The sequence below is a fragment of the Pantherophis guttatus genome, chromosome 6 (genome assembly GCF_059756535.1).
Source record: "Pantherophis guttatus breed Tessera chromosome 6, ASM5975653v1, whole genome shotgun sequence".
Lineage (NCBI taxonomy): Eukaryota > Metazoa > Chordata > Lepidosauria > Squamata > Colubridae > Pantherophis > Pantherophis guttatus.
In genome coordinates this window covers 4,561,130-4,582,390 of record NC_142068.1, presented here as the reverse complement: position 1 = coordinate 4,582,390, position 21,261 = coordinate 4,561,130, and the positions used below count along the sequence as shown (strand labels likewise).

The 21,261-nt window shown below is 49.3% G+C and overlaps 1 protein-coding gene across 2 annotated transcripts in view; it reads right to left on the bottom strand.

Annotated features, from left to right (window-relative positions):
* Positions 1-4,206: 4,206 nt before the first annotated feature.
* Positions 4,207-21,261, bottom strand: part of DIS3L2 (DIS3 like 3'-5' exoribonuclease 2) — a 249,347-nt gene continuing 232,292 nt past the window's right edge. For both annotated transcript variants that reach the window (XM_087872025.1, XM_087872024.1), the window contains 5 exons: positions 21,089-21,236; positions 20,752-20,882; positions 19,206-19,310; positions 12,765-12,866; positions 4,207-5,156 (listed from right to left, as the gene is read on the bottom strand). In XM_087872025.1, coding sequence (XP_087728151.1) covers positions 5,058-5,156; positions 12,765-12,866; positions 19,206-19,310; positions 20,752-20,882; positions 21,089-21,236 — 585 coding nt within the window. In that variant the 3' untranslated portion in view covers positions 4,207-5,057. The remainder of the gene's footprint in view (positions 5,157-12,764; positions 12,867-19,205; positions 19,311-20,751; positions 20,883-21,088; positions 21,237-21,261) is intronic.

The following is a 21,261-nucleotide window of genomic DNA, read 5'->3' as shown; positions in this document are numbered from 1 at the left end:
CCAGAAAAGGAAAAAAGCCCAGAATCGAGTGGATCTGATTCTACTGAGCTACGGCTGCAGAAAAACCTTGGTTACGTAGGAAAAACCTGGCTAGAGGAAACACACACACACACACACACACACACACACACACACACACACACACACACACATGTTGTATGTCTTGTATTGTTGTTATATGTTATAATAAAAAATAAAATAAAATAAAAAGTTGCAAGGTTGAGAAACATGGAGGCTTTGTGCCTGCAACTGGATCTTAAGTCTTAATAGATCTGGATTCATCGCTGGCAGATAACCACGGAATAACAGAGCTGGAAGGGGCCTTGGAGCTCATCTAGTCCAACCCCCTACTCAACCAGGATACCCGATACCATTTCAGAGAAGCGCCCTGCCCAACCTCTTCTTGAAAACCTCCAATGACGAAGCGCCCACAATTTCTGGAGGCAACTTCCGTTCCGCGGATCAATTGTCCTCACCGTTAGGAAGCTTCTCCTTAATTCCAGGTTGCTTCTCTCCTTGATGAGTTTCCATCCGTTGCTTCTTGTCCTGCCTTCAGGGGCTTTGGAGAATAGGTGGACCCCTTCTTTGGGGCAGCCCCTCAAATATTGGACCGCTGCTATCCTGTCACCCCCCTAATCGAAGTCAGGGATTATCTTGCACAGAAAACAGATTGCTGTTTATTGGATATTAATATTAGTATTTTTAGGGGACGAGACCACCTGCGAGAGAAGAGCTCTGAAGGCAGAGAGATTGGAGATTCGCCACATTTGATTAGCCGTGACATCTGTCAGCATCCTGGGCCAATCTTACTATTTAGCGGATGTCACAGAGTTGCTGCAAAGAGTTGGACGTCTGGAAGTTGACGTCCACTCATCTTAAAATGGCTGAAGTTGAGAAACGTTCTGAAGCAGAGCTGGACCACTCTGGCTTCTTACTTACTTACTTACTTACTTACTTACTTACTTACTTACTTACTTACTTATTTATTTTTATATGCCCCCAGACTCAGGGCGGCTTACAATGTGTTAAGCAATAGCCTTCATCCTTTTGTATATTTATACAAAGTCAGCTTATTGCCCCCACAAACCGGGTTCTCATTTTACCCACCTTAGAAAGGATGGAAGGCTGAGTCGACCTTGAGCCTGGTGAGAATTGAACTCGCAGAAATTGCAGGCAGCTGGATGTTAAATGCTGCCTTAGTAGGAGGCATTAGCCTCCTACGCCACTCAGGCTCCTTGATGACCTGTGGACTTTAACTCCCAGAATTCCTGAGCCAGCATGATATAATCAATCAATCGATTGTCCTCTGGAATGAGATACATGTTAATTTCCCACCGAGGCTCACCTGATGTACGTTTGAGCCGACTTGGCATCCATACCTACCTACCCACCCCTCCTGCCACTCAGCCCTCAACCCCACTCCACCCTTTTTAGAAGGCTCGTCTGTTCCTACAAATACCCCCCAACAGGGGTCACCAACCTTTCAGACCTCAGGGACCACTAAATTCATAATTTAAAATCCCGCAGACCACTATATAACTATATATATAATTATATATATAGTTATATATATAGTTATATATATATATATAACTATATATAACCTGCCTAATGACTGGCTGGGTGGGCGTGGCTAGGTGGGCAGGTGACTGGGTGGGTGTGGCCAACTCAATGTCACTCACGTTGAGGGGCGCCACGCCGGCCTCTACTCGCCCCTCTCCTCCCGGCCACTCCTCGCCTACCCACCTGGGCTCCTTAGGGCCCCAACAGGAAGCAGTTGCTGGAGCTAAGCAGCCACCAGGAGAAAGAGTTGGCAAAACAGCTCAGTTCAAATTGGATCTGACCGAGGAGGAGGCTCAGCAGAAGCACCTCACTGAGGACTAGGAGCATACATAGGCTTTCCAAGCAGAGGGAAGACCTGCGGGAGTGCAAGGCCAGGGACCGGCGCCTGGAGGCTCAGCGGGATGAGATGGTCAGCCAGTTCCAGGCCATGATGCAGTCCCACTGGAACGAGGCCCTCCGGCTCTTCGCCACCAGCGGCTCTTCCCTCCAGCCTTCGCCCAAAGCCCCCCACCAGGAGGCCGAAGCAGACCCCAAGTCGGAATTTCTGCCCCCCTCCGACCCACAGAAAAAGACCCCGAAGGGGGAGACCCTCTGCAGCAACACAAACGTTCATTGCACGTATCCGTCCCAGGGGCCGTAGTTTGAGGACCCCTGATTTAGTGCAATATAAAAAATGCAAATAATTTTTCTGCGGACCACCAAAATTTTCTCATGGACCACCAGTGGTCCACGGACCATCAGTTGGTGACCTCTGCCCCATAAAGCAGGGATCTGGCCCCTTTACCACCTGTGGACTTCAACTCCCAGAATTCCTAAGCTAGCCCGGCTGACTCTGAGGCATGCTTGCTCAGGAATTCTGGGAATTGAAGTCCACGTGTTATAAAGAGGCTGAGGTTGCCCAAACTTGGCCATGGAAATTTCCCTTCTTACTGAACACGTTTATGGCTACGGGAAGTTTTGAATCATGGAATTTTCCAACATCTGTCATGACAATGGCACTTAACTGCTACTCCACTTTGTCATGGTGGTATACAGGTGGTCCTCGATTTACGACAATGCGAGCCTAAAATTTCCATTGCTAAGCAAGACAATTGCTAAGTGAGTTTTGCTTCCTTCTATTCTATTTTATTCTATTCTATTCTATTCTATTCTATTCTATTCTGTTCTGTTCTGTTCTGTTCTGTTCTGTTCTGTTCTGTTCTATTCTATTCTCTATTCTATTCTATTCTATTCTATTCTCTATTCTTTTCTAGTCTACTAAATTCTATTCTATTCTATTCTCTATTCTTTTCTAGTCTACTAAATTCTATTCTATTCTATTCTATTCTATTCTAATTCTAATTCTAATTCTAATTCTAATTCTAATTCTAATTCTAATTCTAATTCTGTTCTAATTCTGTTCTGTTCTATTCTCTATTCTTTTCTAATCTAAATTCTATTCTATTCCATCCCATCCCATTCCAATCAATCCTATCATCCCATTCTATTCTAGTCTTATTCCTGTTCTATTTGTATTTCTATTTCAGTCCTGTCCTGTCCTATGCCTATCCTACCCCATCCCTTCCCATTCTAGCGTTATTCCTGTTCTGTTCTGTTCTATTGCCATTGCAACTTTGAAGGCTCACTAAATAAATGGTTGTAAGTTGAGGATTATCTGTACTTCATTGGGGTTTTCTGAAGGAGCTGCTTCACACGGCCATTCTGCCATGCTGGTAGGCCTCAATTTACGATGGTAAATCGAGCCTGGAGTTACGCTTGTAAGTCACGCTGGTAATTAAGTGGTTCACCGTAAGACTGCACCCAATTTTGACTTTTGTGGAGGTCGTTAAGCAAATGCAGTGGTCCTGAAACGATGGCAGGCTTTGTTAAGCGACAGCCATGGTCGCTAAGGGAATTCATTATATGCAATAGGCTGGGGATTTTTGCCAGAAATTAGAGGTAAAGGTAAAGGTTCCCCTCGCACATATGTGCTAGTCGTTCCTGACTCTAGGGGGCGCTGTTCATCTCCGTTTCAAAGCCGAAGAGCCAGCGCTGTCCAAAGACGTCTCCGTGGTCATGTGGCCGGCATGACTCAACTCCAAAGGCGCACGGAACGCTGTTCCCTTCCCACCAAAGGTGGTTCCTATTTTCCTACTTGCATTTTTTACCTGCTTTCGAACTGCTAGGTTGGCAGAAGCTGGGACAAGTCACGGGAGCTCACCCCACTGCGCGGCACTAGGGACTCGAACCGCTGAACTGACGACCTTTCGATCGACAAGCTCAGCGTCTTAGCCACTGAGCCACGTCAAAAACGTCGTACATTGCAGTCACGTGGACGCAGAGCACTGCAAATGGCTGGTTACCGAGTGTCTAAAATGTAATTGTGTGATGGGTGGCCAGCAGAATTTTGAATCTGGGTTGTAAGTGGCCGTGGGCAGATCCGTCATAACTTCAAACAGTCACTAAGCGACCGTTCGTAAGTGGAAAACTATCTGTATTCTCTGCGAATCCCTCGTAGATCCCTTTTCGCAATGCTTCCTTTTCAAAGTTTGTGTTGCCTGCCGGCCAGGCAGATACTTAGATAAAATTACGACATGTAATCAAAAATCAATACGATTTTTGCCCCCCGTCAGCTGCCGTAAAAGAAACCACAACGGAAGCCGATTTTAGAGGGATTCCAGGAATTTATTTCACGGTAGTTTTTCCAGTTTTTCTTTATTAGAATTTCGGGATGGTGGGGGGAGAGGGGAGCAAAGAGGAGACGGTGTCGTCCTTACAGACTTTCCAAACTCATATGGCCGGACGAAGAGGTTGTTAAAACACACACACACAAAAACTGATTTAAGTTGTAGCTTTGAGAGAGGCGGAGAAGTGGAATTGGAAAAAAAGAGCAACACTATTCCGTCAGAGACGTCGCAATTTCCTTTCCTACCGCAATGGAGAACCTTCCAGTTTAGCCAGCGGACGTGAGAGCCCCACATGGGAAACATGAGCCTCCAAAGGCTGAGCAAGAGGTTATTTACACCAAGGTGGAAGCGCCCCGTGGGCCAGGTACAACAAGGGAGGTGCTCTCCTCAAAACCCCCCTCCCCAAATCCATCGAAGAAGGTGGAAAGATTGTGGATTCACACTTCCAAAGTATTCATGACTCCGTGCTGGAAGCAGCCGAGATTTACCAACCAGCTTGAGTAAAAATCAAGGGAAACCCACACCTAACAGGTCAAAAAAGTCAAAATGGTGGCTATGGTCTGCAAGCGAAGCCCTACCGTTTTTTTAAAAAAATGTGAGCCATGAGGCTTGAAGGGCTGCGGCCGCCATCTTGGCTTTGCCCTCCCCTCGTTTAAAAAAAAACACCCCGGTATCGAAAAAAACAACATCTGCCCAAATTAAAATTAAAATTAAAATTAAAAGTCTCGGTTCTTTTCCCAGGGAGTCAGTTCGGGATATCTGCCAATATTAGTGGGGGGGAGGGGTTTAGGCAAATAGGCAGGATTCGTGACCGGAAGCCAGGCCTGGTCATTGTCCACCACCGGGCCTCTTCAGCACCGCGCTGTACTTCGTGGCCCCGTTGTCAGCTCTCAAGACCACGTCCACCAAGGCGAATATGGAGATGACCTTGAGCGGGAGATAGAAGCCAAGCAAACGTTAGTTGGATCTCTGGAACCCGATGCTCGTCAAATCTCAGAATTTGGTTATCATTGCTCATTTATCAGATACAGATTAACAGAAGGGATCTTGGAGGTCATCTAGTCCAACCCCCACCCAAGCAGGAGACCCTACACCATTTCTGACAAGATGGCAGTCCAGTCTCTTCTTGAAAGCCTCCAGTGATGGAGCTCCCACAACTTCTGAAGGCAACTTTTGTTCCATGGGTTGATTGTTCTCCCTGTCAGGAAATTCGTCCTTATTTCTAGGTTGAATCTCTCCTTGATCAGTTTCCATCCATTATTCCTTGTCTGGCCTTCAGGTGCTTTGGAGAATAGCTTGACCCTCTCCTCTCCTCTCTGTGGCAGCCCCTCAAATACTGGAAGACTGCTATCATGTCTCCCCTGGTCCTTCTCTTCACTAGACCAGCCATGTCTTCTGTCCATCCATGGTTCACTCAGATGTCTGTCTGTCTGTCTGTCTGTCTGTCTGTCTGTCTGTCTGTCTGTCTTCCTTCCTTCCTTCCTTCCTTCCTTCTTTCTTTCTTTCTTTCTTTCTTTCTTGTGCTTTGGAAAATAGTTTGACCCCCTCCTCTCTGTGGCAGCCCCTCAAATCTTGGAAGACGGCTCTACTGTCTCCCCTAGTCCTTCTCTTCACTAGACCAGCCATGTCTTCTGTCCATCCATGGTTCACTCAGATGTCTGTCTGTCTGTCTGTCTGTCTGTCTGTCTGTCTGTCTGTCTGTCTGTCTGTCTGTCTGTCTGTCTGTCTGTCTTCCTTCCTTCCTTCCTTCCTTCCTTCCTTCCTTCCTTCCTTCTTTCTTTCTTTCTTTCTTTCTTTCTTTCTTTCTTTCTTTCTTTCTTTCTTTCTTTCTTGTGCTTTGGAAAATAGTTTGACCCCCTCCTCTCTGTGGCAGCCCCTCAAATCTTGGAAGACGGCTCTACTGTCTCCCCTAGTCCTTCTCTTCACTAGACCAGCCATGTCTTCTGTCCATCCATGGTTCACTCAGATGTCTGCCTGTCTTTCCTTCTTTCTTTCTTTCTTTCTTTCTTTCTTTCTTTCTTTCTTTCTTTCTTTCTTTCTTTCATTCATTCTTCCTTTCTTTCTCTCTCTTCCTTCCTTCCTTTCTTTTCTTCTTTTTCTCTCCTTCTTTCCTTCCTTCCTTCCCTCCCTCCCTCCTTCCTTCCTTCCTTCCTTTCATCCTTCCTTTTGCTTTGGAAAATAGCTTGACCCCCTCCTCTCTGTGGCAGCCCTTCAAATATTGGAAGATGCTATCCTGTCTCCCCTAGTCCTTCTCTTCACTAGACCAGCCATGTCTTCTGTCCATCCATGGTTCACTCAGATGTCTGTCTGTCTGTCTTTTTCTTTCTTTCTTTCTTTCTTTCTTTCTTTCTTTCTTTCTTTCTTTCTTTCTTTCTTTCTTTCCTTCCTTCCTTCCTTCCTTCCTTTCCTCCTTCCCTCCCTTCTTCCTTCTTTCTTTCTTTCTTTCTTTCTTTCTTTCTTTCTTTCTTTCTTTCTTTCTTTCTTTCTTTCTTTCTTGTGCTTTGGAAAATAGCTTGACCCCCTTCCTCTCTGTGGCAGCCCCTCAACCCTTCTCTTCACTAGACTAGCCATGCCCAGTTCCTGCAACCGTTCATCGTATGTTTTAGCCTCCAGTCCCCTAATCATAGTCCTTGACTTATGATAGTTCGTTTAGTGACTGAAGTTACAACTGCGCTGAAAAATTAGGACTGTTTTTCACACTTTACAACAGATGGAGCATCTCCCTGGACAGGTGATCAAAATTCAGACGCTTGGCAACTGGCATATATTTATGATGGTTGCAATGACCTGGGGTCATGTGATCCCCTTTTGCGACCTTATGACAAGCAAAGTCCATCCATCCATCAACCAATCAGAATAGAATCGGAAGAGACCTTGGAGGTCATTTAGTCCAACCCCCTGCTCAAGCAAGAGACCCCACACCATTCCAGATAAATGGCTGTCCAGTCTCTTCTTAAAAACTTCCAGTGTTGGAGTATTTACAAATTCTGGTGGCAAGTTGTTCCACTGGTTAATTGTTCTAACTGTCAGGAAATTTCTCCTTAATCCCAGGTTGCTTCTCTCCTTGATGAGTTTCCACCCATTGCTTCTTGTCCTGCCTTCAGGGGCTTTGGAGAATAGCTTGACTCTCTCTTCTTTGTGGCAGCCCCTGAGATATTGGAACACTGCTATCATGTCTCCTGTAGTCCTTCTTTTCATTAAACTAGACATACCCAGTTCCTGCAACCGTTCTTCATATGTTTTAGCCTCCAGACCTTTAATCCTCTTAGTTGCTCTTCTCTGCACTTTTTCCAACGTCTCAACGTGTTTTTTGTAACGTGGTGACCAAAACGGGATGCAAGTATTCCAGGTGTGGCTTTACTAAGTCCAAAGGGAAGCCAGATACGCCAAACAACCGTGTTATTAACTTAACAGCTGCCAGTGGTTCACTTAAGAACCGGGGCAAGAAAAGTTGCAAAATGGGGCAAAACTCGCTGAAAAAATGTCTCGCTTTAGCAGCCGTAAATGTTGGGCTGTGATTGCGGTTGCAAGGCGAGGGCTGTCTGTATTGCAAGCAGGGCTGGGCTGCTGGGGGTTTGGGAGAATCTCTAGCTAAGATTCTGTGCAGTTCGGAGAACCCCCAAATCCCACTCTTGGGTGGCCCCGCCCACCCCACCCCTCCCCTCCCCTCCCCTCCCAGGAGTCCCCACCAAGGGTGGGTTCTAAATTTTTTTACTACCGGTTCTGTGGGCGTGGCTTATTTTGTGGGTGTGGCTTGGAGGTCATGTGACTAGGTGGGCGTGGCTAGCTGGTCAGAATCATTTCTGGAAGGTCCTTGCACTTACGACCAGTCCTCGCACTTACAACCCGACTCATTTGTTTGCTTTTAACATTGATCAGCTGTAGGGCGGCCCTTTGAAGCAAGAGGTTAAACAGTTTTTTTCCCTCTAGTCATCAGCTGGGACTCAGGAGGCAGCAATAGACTGGGGGTGGGACCAAATAAAAGGTAAGAATAACGTGGGGGGTGGGGGGGTGGGAGGGCGGGGGGGGGGAGAGAACCGGTTCGGTGACGTCATATCGTCACCGCTATCGGCTCGGACTGAATCGGGAGGAACCACCACTGGTCCCCACGCAGCCCGTTTTGGATGCAGGTAAGCGCAGGGTGCGCACGGAGACTCAGGGAAGGTGAAAAATGGGCCTACCAGAAGTTTGGGGCTGTTTCCGGCCTCTAGAGGGGCCCTGGCGCCTGGGGAGGCCATTTTTGCTCTCCCAGAGGCTCAAGGAAAGCCTCTGGAGCCTGGGGAGGGCAAAAATGCCCCATCCCTGCTGTGGTGCAGGAGGCCGACTAGGCCACGCCCACCCTGGCCACGCCCACCCAGCAACCGGGCAGAGATCCCCTTGCTAAAATTTTTGGAGCCCACCCCTGATTGCAAGGCATAAAAAACTTCTCATTTCCGAGCGAATGGACCCGTCCTTTTGCCTGGCATCGTTTCAGCCCTCTGTCTCGACCAGCTTTCTCGGAATCAGTATTACAGACAAAGTCCAACATAGGTTTTTTTTGTTTTTTTTTAAATAGAAACACATGGCAAGCTTAGTTAATTATTTCTGATCCTTTTCCAGGCAAATATCAGCATTTGTCATTTTTACAGCCACTTTACCCTCGGGCTAATGTGTTTCGGGTGCCAAGGAAATCCGTTGGCGGGGTAAGTTAGTTCGATTAGTTTACTTTATTGTCACTGCACCTCGTGCAACGGAATTAAATGCCATCTTCAGGCATTTAAAACCCCAAAACCAAAACAACACATCCTTCGCATTCTATACAGTTGAACTGAAAAAAATCCAGATATTGCACTGTTGTCGTTAGTTGCAAAGTTGTGTCCGACCCATCGCGACCCCATGGACAATGTTCCCCCAGGCCTTCCTGTCCCCTACTATCCCCCGGAGTCAGGGGTGGGTTCTAAATTTTTTTTACTACCGGTTCTGTGGGCGTGGCTTATTTTGTGGGCATGGCTTGTGTGTGGGGGGGTAATGTGACTGGGTGGGCGTGGCCAACTTAAAAAAAAAAATTAAAAGCATTTTTTCTAAGAGGTTGCAGGAAAAAAAAATGCTTTTAGAAGCTTCTGAAGATCAGGCAAGTCAGCTGGGATCGCCAGAGGCTTTTAAAGGCATTTTTTCCCCCTACAACCGCTTCGGCCGAAGAGCTTGTAGAAAAAAAATGCTTTTAAAAGCCTCTGACGATCCCAGCTGAGCCGCGCGATCATCAGGGGCTTTTTTAAAAAACTTTTAAAAGCATTTCTTCAGGCAAAGAGGTTGTAGAAAAAATGCTTTTAAAAGTAAAAGGTGAGGTGGGTGGGGTAAGTGAGCGGGGACCGGGCTGGGGACGTGGCCAGCCAATGTTATTACCGGTTCTCCGAACTACTAAAAATTTTTACTACCGGTTCCTGTGAACCGGTGCGAACCGGAGGCAACCCACCGCTGTCCGGAGTCCATTTGGATATTGCATTAACATTGCACTATACAGTAGAATTCAATATAGTTACTGCTCTGGGATAGAAGCTGTTTTTCAGCCTTGTTTTTATTGTCCTGTACCGGCTGCCAGATGGTAATAGTTCAAAAAAAAAGGGGTGCCCAGGATGAGATGGATCTTTAAGAATGTTTTGAACTTTCTTAAGGCAGCGGGAGCTATAAAGCTCTTCCAAGGAGGGGAAAGGGCAACCAATGATCCTCTGGGCATGGCGTTAACCCTCTGGAGCGCTGCCCTATCTGCCACTCTGCAATTGGCAAACCGTACACAGGTGCAGGAAGTTAAAGTACTCTCTATGGTGCAGCGGTAGAAGGTCACCAGCAGTTTTTCATTCAGTTGTTGTTATTTCCTGAGAAGTCTCAGGGAGTAGAATCACTGCTGGGCCTTTTTGACCAGGGCTGCAATGTGAGCGCCCCAAGTCAGGTCCTCTTTTAGGATAACAGATAACAACAGAACGGTACCCAGTGGAGAATCCCCAGTGAGGCTCTTGGAAGCTGGTTCTCCCTCGTTCAGCTGGGATCCTCCCTGAGTTTAGGTCTGGACTGGATGAAGTTTGGAGGAAAGGGCTCTGAACCATGTGCAGAGTGCTTACAATCCTCACCCCTAGGTGTGGAGGTGGGGGGGGGGAGGCAGGAGAGTTGAGGTCCAGGCCCTCTTGAACCCTCTCCCTAGAAAGGGTATGGACAGATAGTTCTCCTGAACTGAAAGTGATTAAGGCAACAGGCTAGACCATGAGTTCTAGTCCTGCCTTAGAGGCATGAAAGCCAGGTGGGTGACTTTGGATAAATCACCAGGAGACGGGGAGTTCTAGTCTCACTTTAGGCATGAAAGTCAGTTGGGAGACTTTGCACCAATCACCAGGAGACGGGGAGTTCTAGTCCCGCCTTAGGCATGAAAGCTAAGTGGGTGACTGTGGGCCAATCACCAGGAGACGGGGAGTTCTAGTCCCGCCTTAGGCATGAAAGCTAAGTGGGTGACTGTGGGCCAATCACCAGGAGACGGGGAGTTCTAGTCCCGCCTTAGGCATGAAAGCTAAGTGGGTGACTGTGGGCCAATCACCAGGAGACGGGGAGTTCTAGTCCCGCCTTAGGCATGAAAGCTAAGTGGGTGACTTTGGGCCAATCACCAGGAGACGGGGAGTTCCAGTCTGATCTGAGGTATGAAAGCCAGCTGAGTGAATTTGCACCAATCACCAGGAGACGGGGAGTTCTAGTCCCACCTTAGGCATGAAAGCCAGCTGGGTGGCTTTGAGTCAGTCCCTCTCTCTCAACCCAACCCACCTCACAAGGTTGTTGTATGTGTAAAAATAGGAGGAGGAAGGTGTGTTGGCTGTCTTTGTTGCATGAAGCTATTTGAAAAAGAAATAAATAAAGGTAGGATACTAATTAATTAATTCAATAAGAAAGTCAGCATTGCTAGATCCAGCCAAGATCTGTTGCCTTTTCAACGGTGTCCGATTGGGTGATCGGCTGTCTTTGTTCATGGAGAGCCCCAGGCCCCCTCCACTGGAACGTTTTATAATCCTCAATTTACGACCACAATTAGCACCAGATCTGCTAGAGGTAGATGCTAAGGGAACCGTACCCGACGTTACAACTTTTTGGGTCAACCGTTGTAAAGTGAACCACTGCAGCTGTTGAATTAGTCACAAGCTTGTGAAGTGAATCGTGGCTTCCCCTTGGACTTTGCTGGTCAGAAGGTCGCAAAAACGGATCACGTGACACCCCCCCCCCCCGGGACACTTCAACCGTCATAAATATGTATCATTTGTGAAGCCGGTGAATTTCGATCCCGCAACCCTGGGGATCCGGCCATGGTGCATAAGTCACTTTCCTAAGTCACTTTTTTTCCAACGACGTCATAATTTTTGAATGGTCGCTAAATGAACTGTTTTAAGTCGAGGACGACCTGAAATTATGTCTTGTAATCTCAGTGTGCAGAGGGGGAGAGAGAGAGAGAGAAAAAGAGGGAGAGGAAGAGGAGAGAGAGAGGAGAGAAAGAGAGAGAGAGAAAGAGGGGGGAGAGAGAGAGAGAGAGGAGAGAAAGAGATAGAGAGAAAGAGAGATGGGGGAGAGAGTGAGAGAGGAAGAGGAGAGAGAGAGAGAGAAAGAGAAAGAGAGGAGAGAAAGAGAGAGAGAGAGAAAGAGGGGGAGAGAGAGAGAGGAAAGAAAGAGAGAGGGGAGAGAGAGATGAGAGAGAGGAGGGAGAGAGAAGGAGAGAAAGAGGAGAGAAAGAGAGAGAGAGGAGAAAGATAGAGAGAGAGAGAAGAGAAAGAGAGAGAGAGAAAGAGAGAGAGGAAGAGGAGAGAGAGAGAGAAAGAGAGGAGAGAAAGAGAGAGAGAGAAAGAGGGGGAGAGAGGAGAGAAAGAGAGAGGGGAGAGAGAGAGGAGAGAGAGGGGGGAGAGAGAAGGAGAGAGAAAGAGAGAGGAGAGAGAGGAGAGAAAGAGAGAGAGGAGAGAGAGAGGAAGAGGACAGAGAGAGAAAGAGAAAGAGAGAGAGAGAGAAAGAGAAAGATAGGAAAGAGAGAGAGAGAGAAAGAGAAAGAGGAGAGAGAGAGAGAGAGGAGAGAGAGGAGAGAGAGAGAGAGGAGAGAGAGAGAAAGAGAGAGAGAGAGGAAGAGGAGAGAGAGAGAAAGAGAAAGAGAGAGGAGAGAGAGAGAAAGAGAGAGAGAGGGAGAAAGAAAGAGAGGAGAGAAAGAGAAAGAGAGAGAGAGAGAGAGAGAGAGAGAGAGAGAGAGAGAGAGAGAGAGAGAAGTGGGACGTAGTGATTAAAGTTGCATCTAGACAAGGAGCCAAAATCAGAGGAGCCAAAATCAGAGACGGGGAAAGACCACAATCCAATTCTTGGTAACTGAAATCGCGCCGTTGCACCGTATGACCCGAGGAAGGCCGTTCTCTGAGAAACTCTGCCAGTGGCCCTTGACTGGATGGCACCAGGGCCTGGCTCAGGGCAAAAGCGGAGGAGCGGAGGAGAGCCAGGTGGGAAGTGTGTGTGGGGGGGGAAAGTGGGGAGAGAGGTGAGGGGCAACGTTACCTGCCGCGGGGCGTCCTGCTCTGCGCTCTGCGGTTCCCACACCAGCGACAACTGTGGCTTTTTCCCCACTTTTTGAAACTGGAATCCCATCAACGGCAGAGCCTGCAAGGGAATGGAGAGATGGAGTCAATGGGCGGAGCAGGATGGGAGACGGAGTCAACGGGGAGGGGGTGGGAGGGGCAGAGGCAGAGGGGCACCAAGCGGTGAAGGAAACACCCCCCCCAAATGAGAGACACCCCTCTCCATGTACAAAAAGCTTTTTCAACCCCATTCTGTATTTTGCACAGTTATATTTTTCTAACCTTTCATTTATATATTTTTAAATATATAAATATATTCCCTTGGTAGTAGAGCGGTCTAAAGCACCCTGTTATTAAGAACAGCTGCCTGCAATTACTGCAGGTTCGAATCTCGCCAAGGCTCAAGGTCAACTCAGCCTTCCATCCTTTCTAAGGTAGGTAAAATGAGGACCCGGATTGTGGGGGCAATAAGCTGACTTTGTATAAAAATATACAAAAGGATGAAGGCTATTGCTTAGCGCATTGTAAGCCGCCCTGAGTCTCCGGAGAAGGGCGGCATATAAATCAAATTTAAAAATAAAATAAAATAAAAATAAATCTTTTAATAGTGTAAGCCGCTCAGAGTTACCCCCACGGGTAAGATGGGAGGCTGATAAATTTAATAAATAAGTAAATAAATTATATGGTTTTCATCCTGGCACTAAGTCAGCCAGGCTGGGTCACTGGATCAAAGGGCGGATCAGGGTTGAGTTTTGAAATAAGGATTGTGTTTTCTCGACTGCCTGTTTGCGGGCACTTAAGGCAGCCGGTGCCAGGTACATGCCCGCAGCACCAGCTGCAAAGGCCGATGAGGCCAAAGGTGGCCAGGAACCGACTTCTTGTAGGGGTAAATTCAGAAACCTCCGGGAAGGAAGCTATGAAAGCTGGGTGAGCCAATCACCAGGTGGCTGTGAATTCTAGTTCTGCCTTAGGCACGAAAGCCAGCCGGTTCGGGCGAATGGGCGCTCACATTTTCGGTGCTTAGCTGAACTGGTAGGCAAATTATGGGAATCCCACCTCTGGTGTAGGCCAATCACCAGGTGACGGTGAATTCTAGTCTAGACGGTGAGTTCTAGTCTAGGCATGAAAGCCGGCGGGGTGATTTTGGACGAATTAACCCGGTGGTTATGAGTTCTAGTCTTGTCTTAGGCATGAAAGCCAGCTGGGCGACTTTGAACCAATCATAGGGTGGCTGTGTGAGTTCTAGTTCTGCCTTTGGCATGAAAGACAGCTGGGTGACTTTGGCCCAGTCATTCCCTCTCAGCCCAACGCACCTCACAGGGTTGTTGTTGTGGGGACAATATTAGGAGGAAGGCCTAGATCCGTGATGGCGAACCTATGGCACGCGTGGCTGTATCAGTGGGCACGTGAGCTCAGCTCCTGATTTTCGGGTCTTCTGGGCCTACCAGAAGTAGGGAAACAAGCTGTTTCCTGCCTCCAGAGGGCCTGGAGGTGGGGGGTGGGGTGGGGTGGGGAAGGCCCATTTTTTGCTGTCCCCAGGCTCCAGGGCCTCTCTAGGAGTCTGGGGAGGGCGAAAACGGCCTTCCCCACCCCCCCAGAGGTCCTCCGGAGGCCGTTTTCGCCCTCGCCAGACTCCTAGAGAGGCCCTGGAGCCTGGGGACAGCAAAAAACGGGCCTTCCATTCCCACCGGAAGTTGTTAAACGGGCCATTTTCGGCCTCCAGAAGACCTCTTGGCAGGGTGGCAAAGGCCATTTTTGCCCTCCCCAGACTCCTAGAGAGGCCCTGGAGCCAGGTGAGAAAGAAAAACGGACCTACCGTGCCATTGCGTGCCAGGAGCGGAGGGAGCGGGGAGGGGGTGCACGCATGCACGGGGCGCACAGAATTATGGGTGTGGCCACATGTCCGTGCGACCCCCCCCGGTTCTCCTGCTCCTGGCACGCGGTGGCAAAAAGGTTAGCCATCACTGGCCGATATGGTATGTTCTGTGTCTTGAGTCAAACTCAAGGCCCGGGGACCGTATCCGGCTCACGTGGTGCTTAGATCTGGCCCGTGGGGCCACCCTGGAAACAGCGAAGAACCAGCCCGCAGTGCCTCTGCCAGCGAAAACAGGCCTACCGGAAGTTTGGGAGTGCCTCCGGAGCCTGGGGAGGCCGTTTTCACCTCCCGGAGGCTCAAGGAAAGCTTCCGGAGCCCGGGGAGGGCAAAAATCCTCCCCGCCCCCCCCGCCGTGGTGCAGGAGGCCAACTAGGCCACGCCCACCATGGCCACGCCCACCCAGCAACCGGGCAAAGAACCCCTTGCTAAAATTTTTGAAGCCCAGCCCTGATTTAATCTGTTGATCACACATCACCCCGAGATCCTGGGGCTGGTGGATCCCGAATTGTCTGGCTCTGCCGTCTGCCTTCTGGACTCCATCTTTCCTGGGCTACATTCCCAATTTGCGGAAACAAGGATTTGAAAACCTCAACTAAGAATCTGGGTAACGCGGAATGCCTCCGTTTTTTTTAAAGCAGGACTCCAGGTAGTTCTCGACTTACGACTTCAGTCGAGACCCAAATTGCTGCTGTCGCTAAGGGAGACATTTGCGAAGTGGGTTTGGCCCCGTGCTGCGACCTGTTTTGGACCGCCGTTGTTAAGTGAATCACTGTTGTTGTTAAATTAGTCACCGGTTGTTAAGTGAATCTGGTTTCCCCGTGGACTTCGCTGGTCAGAAGGTCGCAAGAGGGGGATCACCTGACCCCTGGGACACTGCGACGGTCTTAAAATGAGACAGATGAGCCAAGCACCTGAATTTCGATAATGTGGCCACCGGTCGTAAGTGTGAAAAACGGCCCTAAGTCACCTTTTTTTCAATGACCCTGTAATTTTGAACGGTCACTAAATGGACGGTTGTAAGTCGAGGACCACCTGTAAATATCTCCTGTTATCTCAGTGTGCAGAGAGTGCCTGGCAAATGATTACAGGTAGTCCTCGACTTACCACCGTTCATTTAGTGACCGTCCGAAGTTACAACAGCACTGAAAAAAAAGTGACTTCTGACCGTTTTTCACACTTAACGACCGTCGCAGCATTCTCAGTCACGTGATTTACATTCGGATGCTTGACAGCTGACTCACATTTATGACGGTTGCAGCGTCCCGGGGGTCACGCGATCCCATTTTGCGTCCTTCTGACGAGCAAAGTCAACGGGGGAGGCCAGATTCACTTAACAACCATGTGACTTACTTAACAACCACAGGGATTCACTTCACAACGGTGGCCTGAAAAGTCGTAAAATAGGGCAGATTCACTTAACAAACGTCTCACTGAACAACCGACATTATGGGCTCCATCGTTGTTCCTAAGTTGAGGACCAGTGGAACAGAAGCTGCCTGAGCTTCATCCCTGGAAGCTTTCCAGAAGAGACTGGGCTGCCCTCTGTCAGAAATGATGTAGTTTTTCCCCCTCCCCAGGCGCCAGAGGCTTTCTAGGAGCCTGGGGAGGGTGAAAACTATCTTCCCCAACCCCCCTCCGGAGGCACTCGGAAGGGCCGAAAATCAGGTGGCCGGTGCATGCACACGTGCTGGAGCTGAGCTAGGGCGACGCTCGCGTGTCCACAGATATGGCTCCATGTGCCATGTGTGCCATAGGTTCACCATCACGGGTGTAGGGTCTCCTGCTTGGGAGGGGGGGGTTGGACTAGATGACCTACAAGGTCCCTTCCAACAAAAGCCTCGGTGGAGCAGCGGACTAAAGGGCTGTTAAGTGCTAGCACTGAGCTGCCAGCTGCCTGCAATTAGTGCGAGTTCGAATCTCACCAGGCTCAAGGTTGACTCAGCCTTCCGTCCTTCCGAGGTAGGTAAATTGAGGACCCGGATTGTGGGGGCAATAAGCTGACTTTGTATACAACAACGCCGCTTGGGGGCGCCGAAAGCCCTAATAAGCAGGTATATACAAAAAAGTATGCAGGCTATTGCTATAATGCATTGTAAGCCGCCCTGAGTCTACGGAGAAGGGCGGCATATCAATTGGACTAATAAATAAATCAATAATAAATAAATAAACTCTGATCATCTGTATCTCTCTGTATGTGACTGCCTATATTGGTAGATATCTTCAAAATAAAAAGGGAAATAAAGAATTCGGTCTAGCATCCCATCCCGACTCTTCCTGGCCTCGTGCCATCGGATCACTGGGGACCGGCACCTGCCTGCCGCAGACGGAAGTCCACCAGATGCCACCGAGTCCCGATTGTGACGGCGGAAATGAAATCCAACGTCTCCCTGCTCGATCGTTGGGAGGGCAGAATTGCCTGCTTGGCAGGATCTGCTCTGCTTTAATGACCGCGCCGGGAGGGGATAATGGTCCTGGTTTCGGCGAGGGGCAGATGGAGGCACAGCTGGGCCCGGCCCAGCGTCCCCAAACAGCAATCGGAGAAGGGGAGGGAGAGATGGAGGGAGGAACGGCAGCATCCTCCCCAAACGGGCTCCTGAACTGCCTTGTGCAGCAAGAGGCCCGCAGCTGCGATAGGGCAGGAGACGTAGTCCTCGACTTACCACCGCAACTGAGCCCCAAATTTCCATCGTTAAGTGAGACAGCTGCTAAGTGAGGCTGACAGAGCCATCACTGACCCGCTGGGCAGCCATGATCTCTGGCCAGGAAATGGATTCCAGCTTTAGCGATGGAGGCCTTCCTGTAGCTCAGAGTACAGAGAGCCCTCGACTTAAAAGACCGCAGTCGAGCCCCGACATTTCCGTTGTTAAGCGAGACAGATGCTAAGTGAGTCTCGCCCCGTTTTTACGACCTCTCTCGCCACAGCCGCTAAATGAATCGCCGTGGTCGATAAGTTAGGAACCCGCTTGTTCAGTTTAATCCGGCTTCCCCGTTGACTTTGCTTGTCCGGAGGTCGCAGATCACATGACCCCCCCCAGGGCACTGCGACTGTCGTAACTATGAGCCGGGGCCCAAGCGTCTGAATTTTGATCTCGTGACCGCGGGGATGCTGCAAAGGTCGCGGCTGTGAAAAACAGACGTTAAGTCGCTTTTCTCGGTGGTGGTGTAACTTTGAATGGTCATTAAACGAACTGTTGTAAGTCGAGGACTACCTGTATTTTATGTGGCCCCCCCCAGGCAAATCTTTCCCTTTTCTAGCTTCTCTTGTTCTATCCAATTTTGTCTCGTTCAGTTCGCCTTTCCAGCACTGAAAGACTTAAAAATGGTTTGCCCGGCTAATTCTCAGACCTGTTGTTGTGGCCTATGTTAGGATATGATATAAACCTAACAAGTTGTCCAGGCAATATATGTGTGCTATCACTTTAAATGTATTCTGTAACTTTATGTAATGCTGTAACAGATGTAATGCTGAGTAATTGTACTGATGAGTCGTTGTAACTGACTGCTGACTAACTGCTGATTGCAATTATCATAATTGTACTGTTGAGTCATTGCACTGCTGACTTCACTTATCTTAAGTGGATAATTACTAGTGTAAACTGTACATAAGGAGGGAGCTGAGCTATAGTCATTGTTGGACCTGCTCTCATCATTGCTTGACTTGCTGGTTGAAACTGTTACTGTTGTGTGTGAAGAAGTGGATGGATCTGCTATCATCGTGATTTGTTACAAGCGTGAATTACTGCTGTTTGTCTGGTAAGAAGATATCTGTAACTTCGGACTGATTTGAATGGCTAAAGACGTGGATTGATTAAAAAGACTATGCAATTGTTTTTCACTACAAAGTAAAAGCTTTGTTAAACCAGTTTGTATGTATTGTATTCATTGCTCTCAGTACCGTTTCTCTGTGCACTTACTCTGCTGGTTGGTAACACAACAATATCCTTAACAGCCTATCGGCTGCTGGCCCCTCCAGCAGCCAAATCGGAGGAGGAGGAGGAGGAGGAGGAGGAGGATGTATGGGAGTCAGGGCCAGCATCAAGGCAACCTGAGAGCTCCAAGGGGAAAGAGGGAATGGAGGAGAGAGAGGGGGGGGGAGGGGGGGAGGGAGGGAGAGATGGGTGGAGCCTGGGCCATCCGTCAGCCCTCAGATGGAGAGTCAACAGCCCCCAGGTCTGGATGTGGCCGATGAGGAAGAGGAGGAACAGCTGGGTCCCGTGCCTGACGCGTGAATGCACAGAAAGCAGAGAGGAGAGGAGAGCAGTGGAAATCTATGGGCTGGTCCTTGGGACGGAAAAGTCACCTCTGCTAGTGAAGCCCCAGCTCTGGGGATAAAAGGCAGGGGGCGCAGATGAATAGGTGTGACAGACAACTATCCGTCTCCCGGACCGACGGACTTGTTAGCCTGCGTTGAGAGAGAAACCTTTTGCCGGGGCTGCCGACGCTCCTAATTAAAGGAATCGTTGATTTAACTACAGAGGGTTTGTCGTGTTTGGGGAGCAGGCTCAAAACACCCGTCCTGCCAGCCCGGGAATCGCACGGACTCACGTTGCAATAAATGCGCTTCTGGACTCCGAATCGCAGCACCAGGACGTCAAAGGCCTCGCTCAGGACGCCCATCACCATGGCCTCCGACTCCAGCGGTCCACATTCCTGCAAGACACAACACACGGGGACCGGGGGGGTGGGGGTCACAGAAAGAGGGAGGGATGAGCAAAGCGGAACAGCCCCTTCGAGGCACCCGGGGATTCGAACCTGGTTCCCAGCCAAGCTTCGTGCAAAACCCTCGTGCGAAGCTTTGGAAAGACGACAAATAATCAGAGGCCTTTGGCTCGGATCGAACCCCGAGGGTAGATCCACGGATCTATCAAGGGAAGGAGCAAGAAAAGATCTCCAAAGGACTTAGATCAGAGGTGGAGGCACCTTGCTTTTACGGCCAGTCCTCGAATTACGACCAAAAAAACTGATGTTGCCAAGTGAAACGTCTGTTAAGCGAGTTTGCCCCGTTTTACAGCTTTTCCGGCCGCCGTGGTTAAGCGAGTCAGTGCAGTTCCTAAGTTAGGAATGCAGCCGTTAAGCGAATCTGGCTTCCCCATGGACTTTGCTTGTCAGAGAGGTCGTAAAAGGGGATCACGTGACCCCAGGACACCGTCGTAAATATGAGTCGGTTGCCGAGCGTCCTGAATTTTGATCAGGTGACCGAGGGGGATGCTGCATCAGTCGCAAGTGTGAAAAATGGGTCCTAGGTCACTTTTTTCAGTGCCGTCGTAACTTTGAAATGGTCACTAAATGAACTGTCGTAAGTGGAGGACTGCTTGTATTGATATTTTCATTGAAAAATTCGTAGGTCTTTTTTTTTTTTCCCCAAAAGAAAAATCTCCCCTATGATACATTTGGGGATCGGGGTTTTTCCGCTTAGCACATTTTAAGATGTGTGGACTTCAACTCCCAGCATTCCTAAATTAGGTCATGCGGACTTCAACTCCCAGCATTCCCCAGGCAGCATGGCCAGAATTCCCACATCTTAAAAAGTTTCTCAGTTGAGAAACTCTACTATATGTATAGTCCTCGATTTACAATCATTCGTTTAGTGGCCGTTCGAAGTTACGACGGCACCGAAAAAAGGGACTTACGATCGTTATTCACACTTATGACCGCTGCCACATCCCCATGGTCACGTGATCAAAATTCAGACTCTCGGCAGCTCATATTTATGACGGTTGCCGTATCCCGAGGTCACGCGATTCCCGTTTTGCGACATTCTGACGGCAAAACCCATGGGAATTCACTTAACCGTGTTACTCACTTAACAACCGCAGTGACTTGGTTAGCCAGCGGCGGCGGCAAAGGCCGTAAAACGGGGCACACCTCGCCTGAACCGATGTCTCCTTTAAGCGACGGGAACGTTGGGCGCAGTTGCGGTCGTAAGTCGAGGACCGGCTGCGGATCGATGAAAGAAAGAAATGCGATGTTTCTATCAGCGGACGGGGGCTGTACAAACACAACACCCGGCCGATTTTAAGAAACCCCCCCCATTCTCCTTCTGTGCCTGTCCCTCCCCTCCGGCGTCCCGAATGGGCCTCGAACCCCCGACCTTGACAAACACGGCGAAGAAGAGATCGACGCTGAGTTCCTGCACTCGCTTGGAAGCCATTTTCCGGTCGTTGCAATGCTCCGCTTGCTTCTGCATCTCAGCCTCCTCCATCTGTGGGGCAGGACCCAGCCCTTGAAAAAAGAGACACCTTCAGTTGAAAGCGGCCTGGGCAAGACACCCAAACCCCCCACCCCCCCAAGCGCCCTGTTCCCGTGCTGGCTGGGGAATTCTGGGAGTTGAAGTCCACAGATCTTAAAAGTTGCCAAGGTTGGAGGCCCCTGCCCTTTGCTTCCCTAGTGGCAGCCAACTAGCTAGCCCACCATCCTAAGAAACTCACCCAGCGAAGCTGAGAGTAGCCGGTGCACCACGATGTCCGGAAACCGGCGGATGGGCGACGTAAAGTGAGTGTAGAGAGGCACGTTGAGGGCGTAGTGGCGGAAGAGGTTCTCGTCCTTCAGCACGCCGGTGCAGAAATAGACGGCCATCTGCAAAGAGCGGGGAGAGATCAGA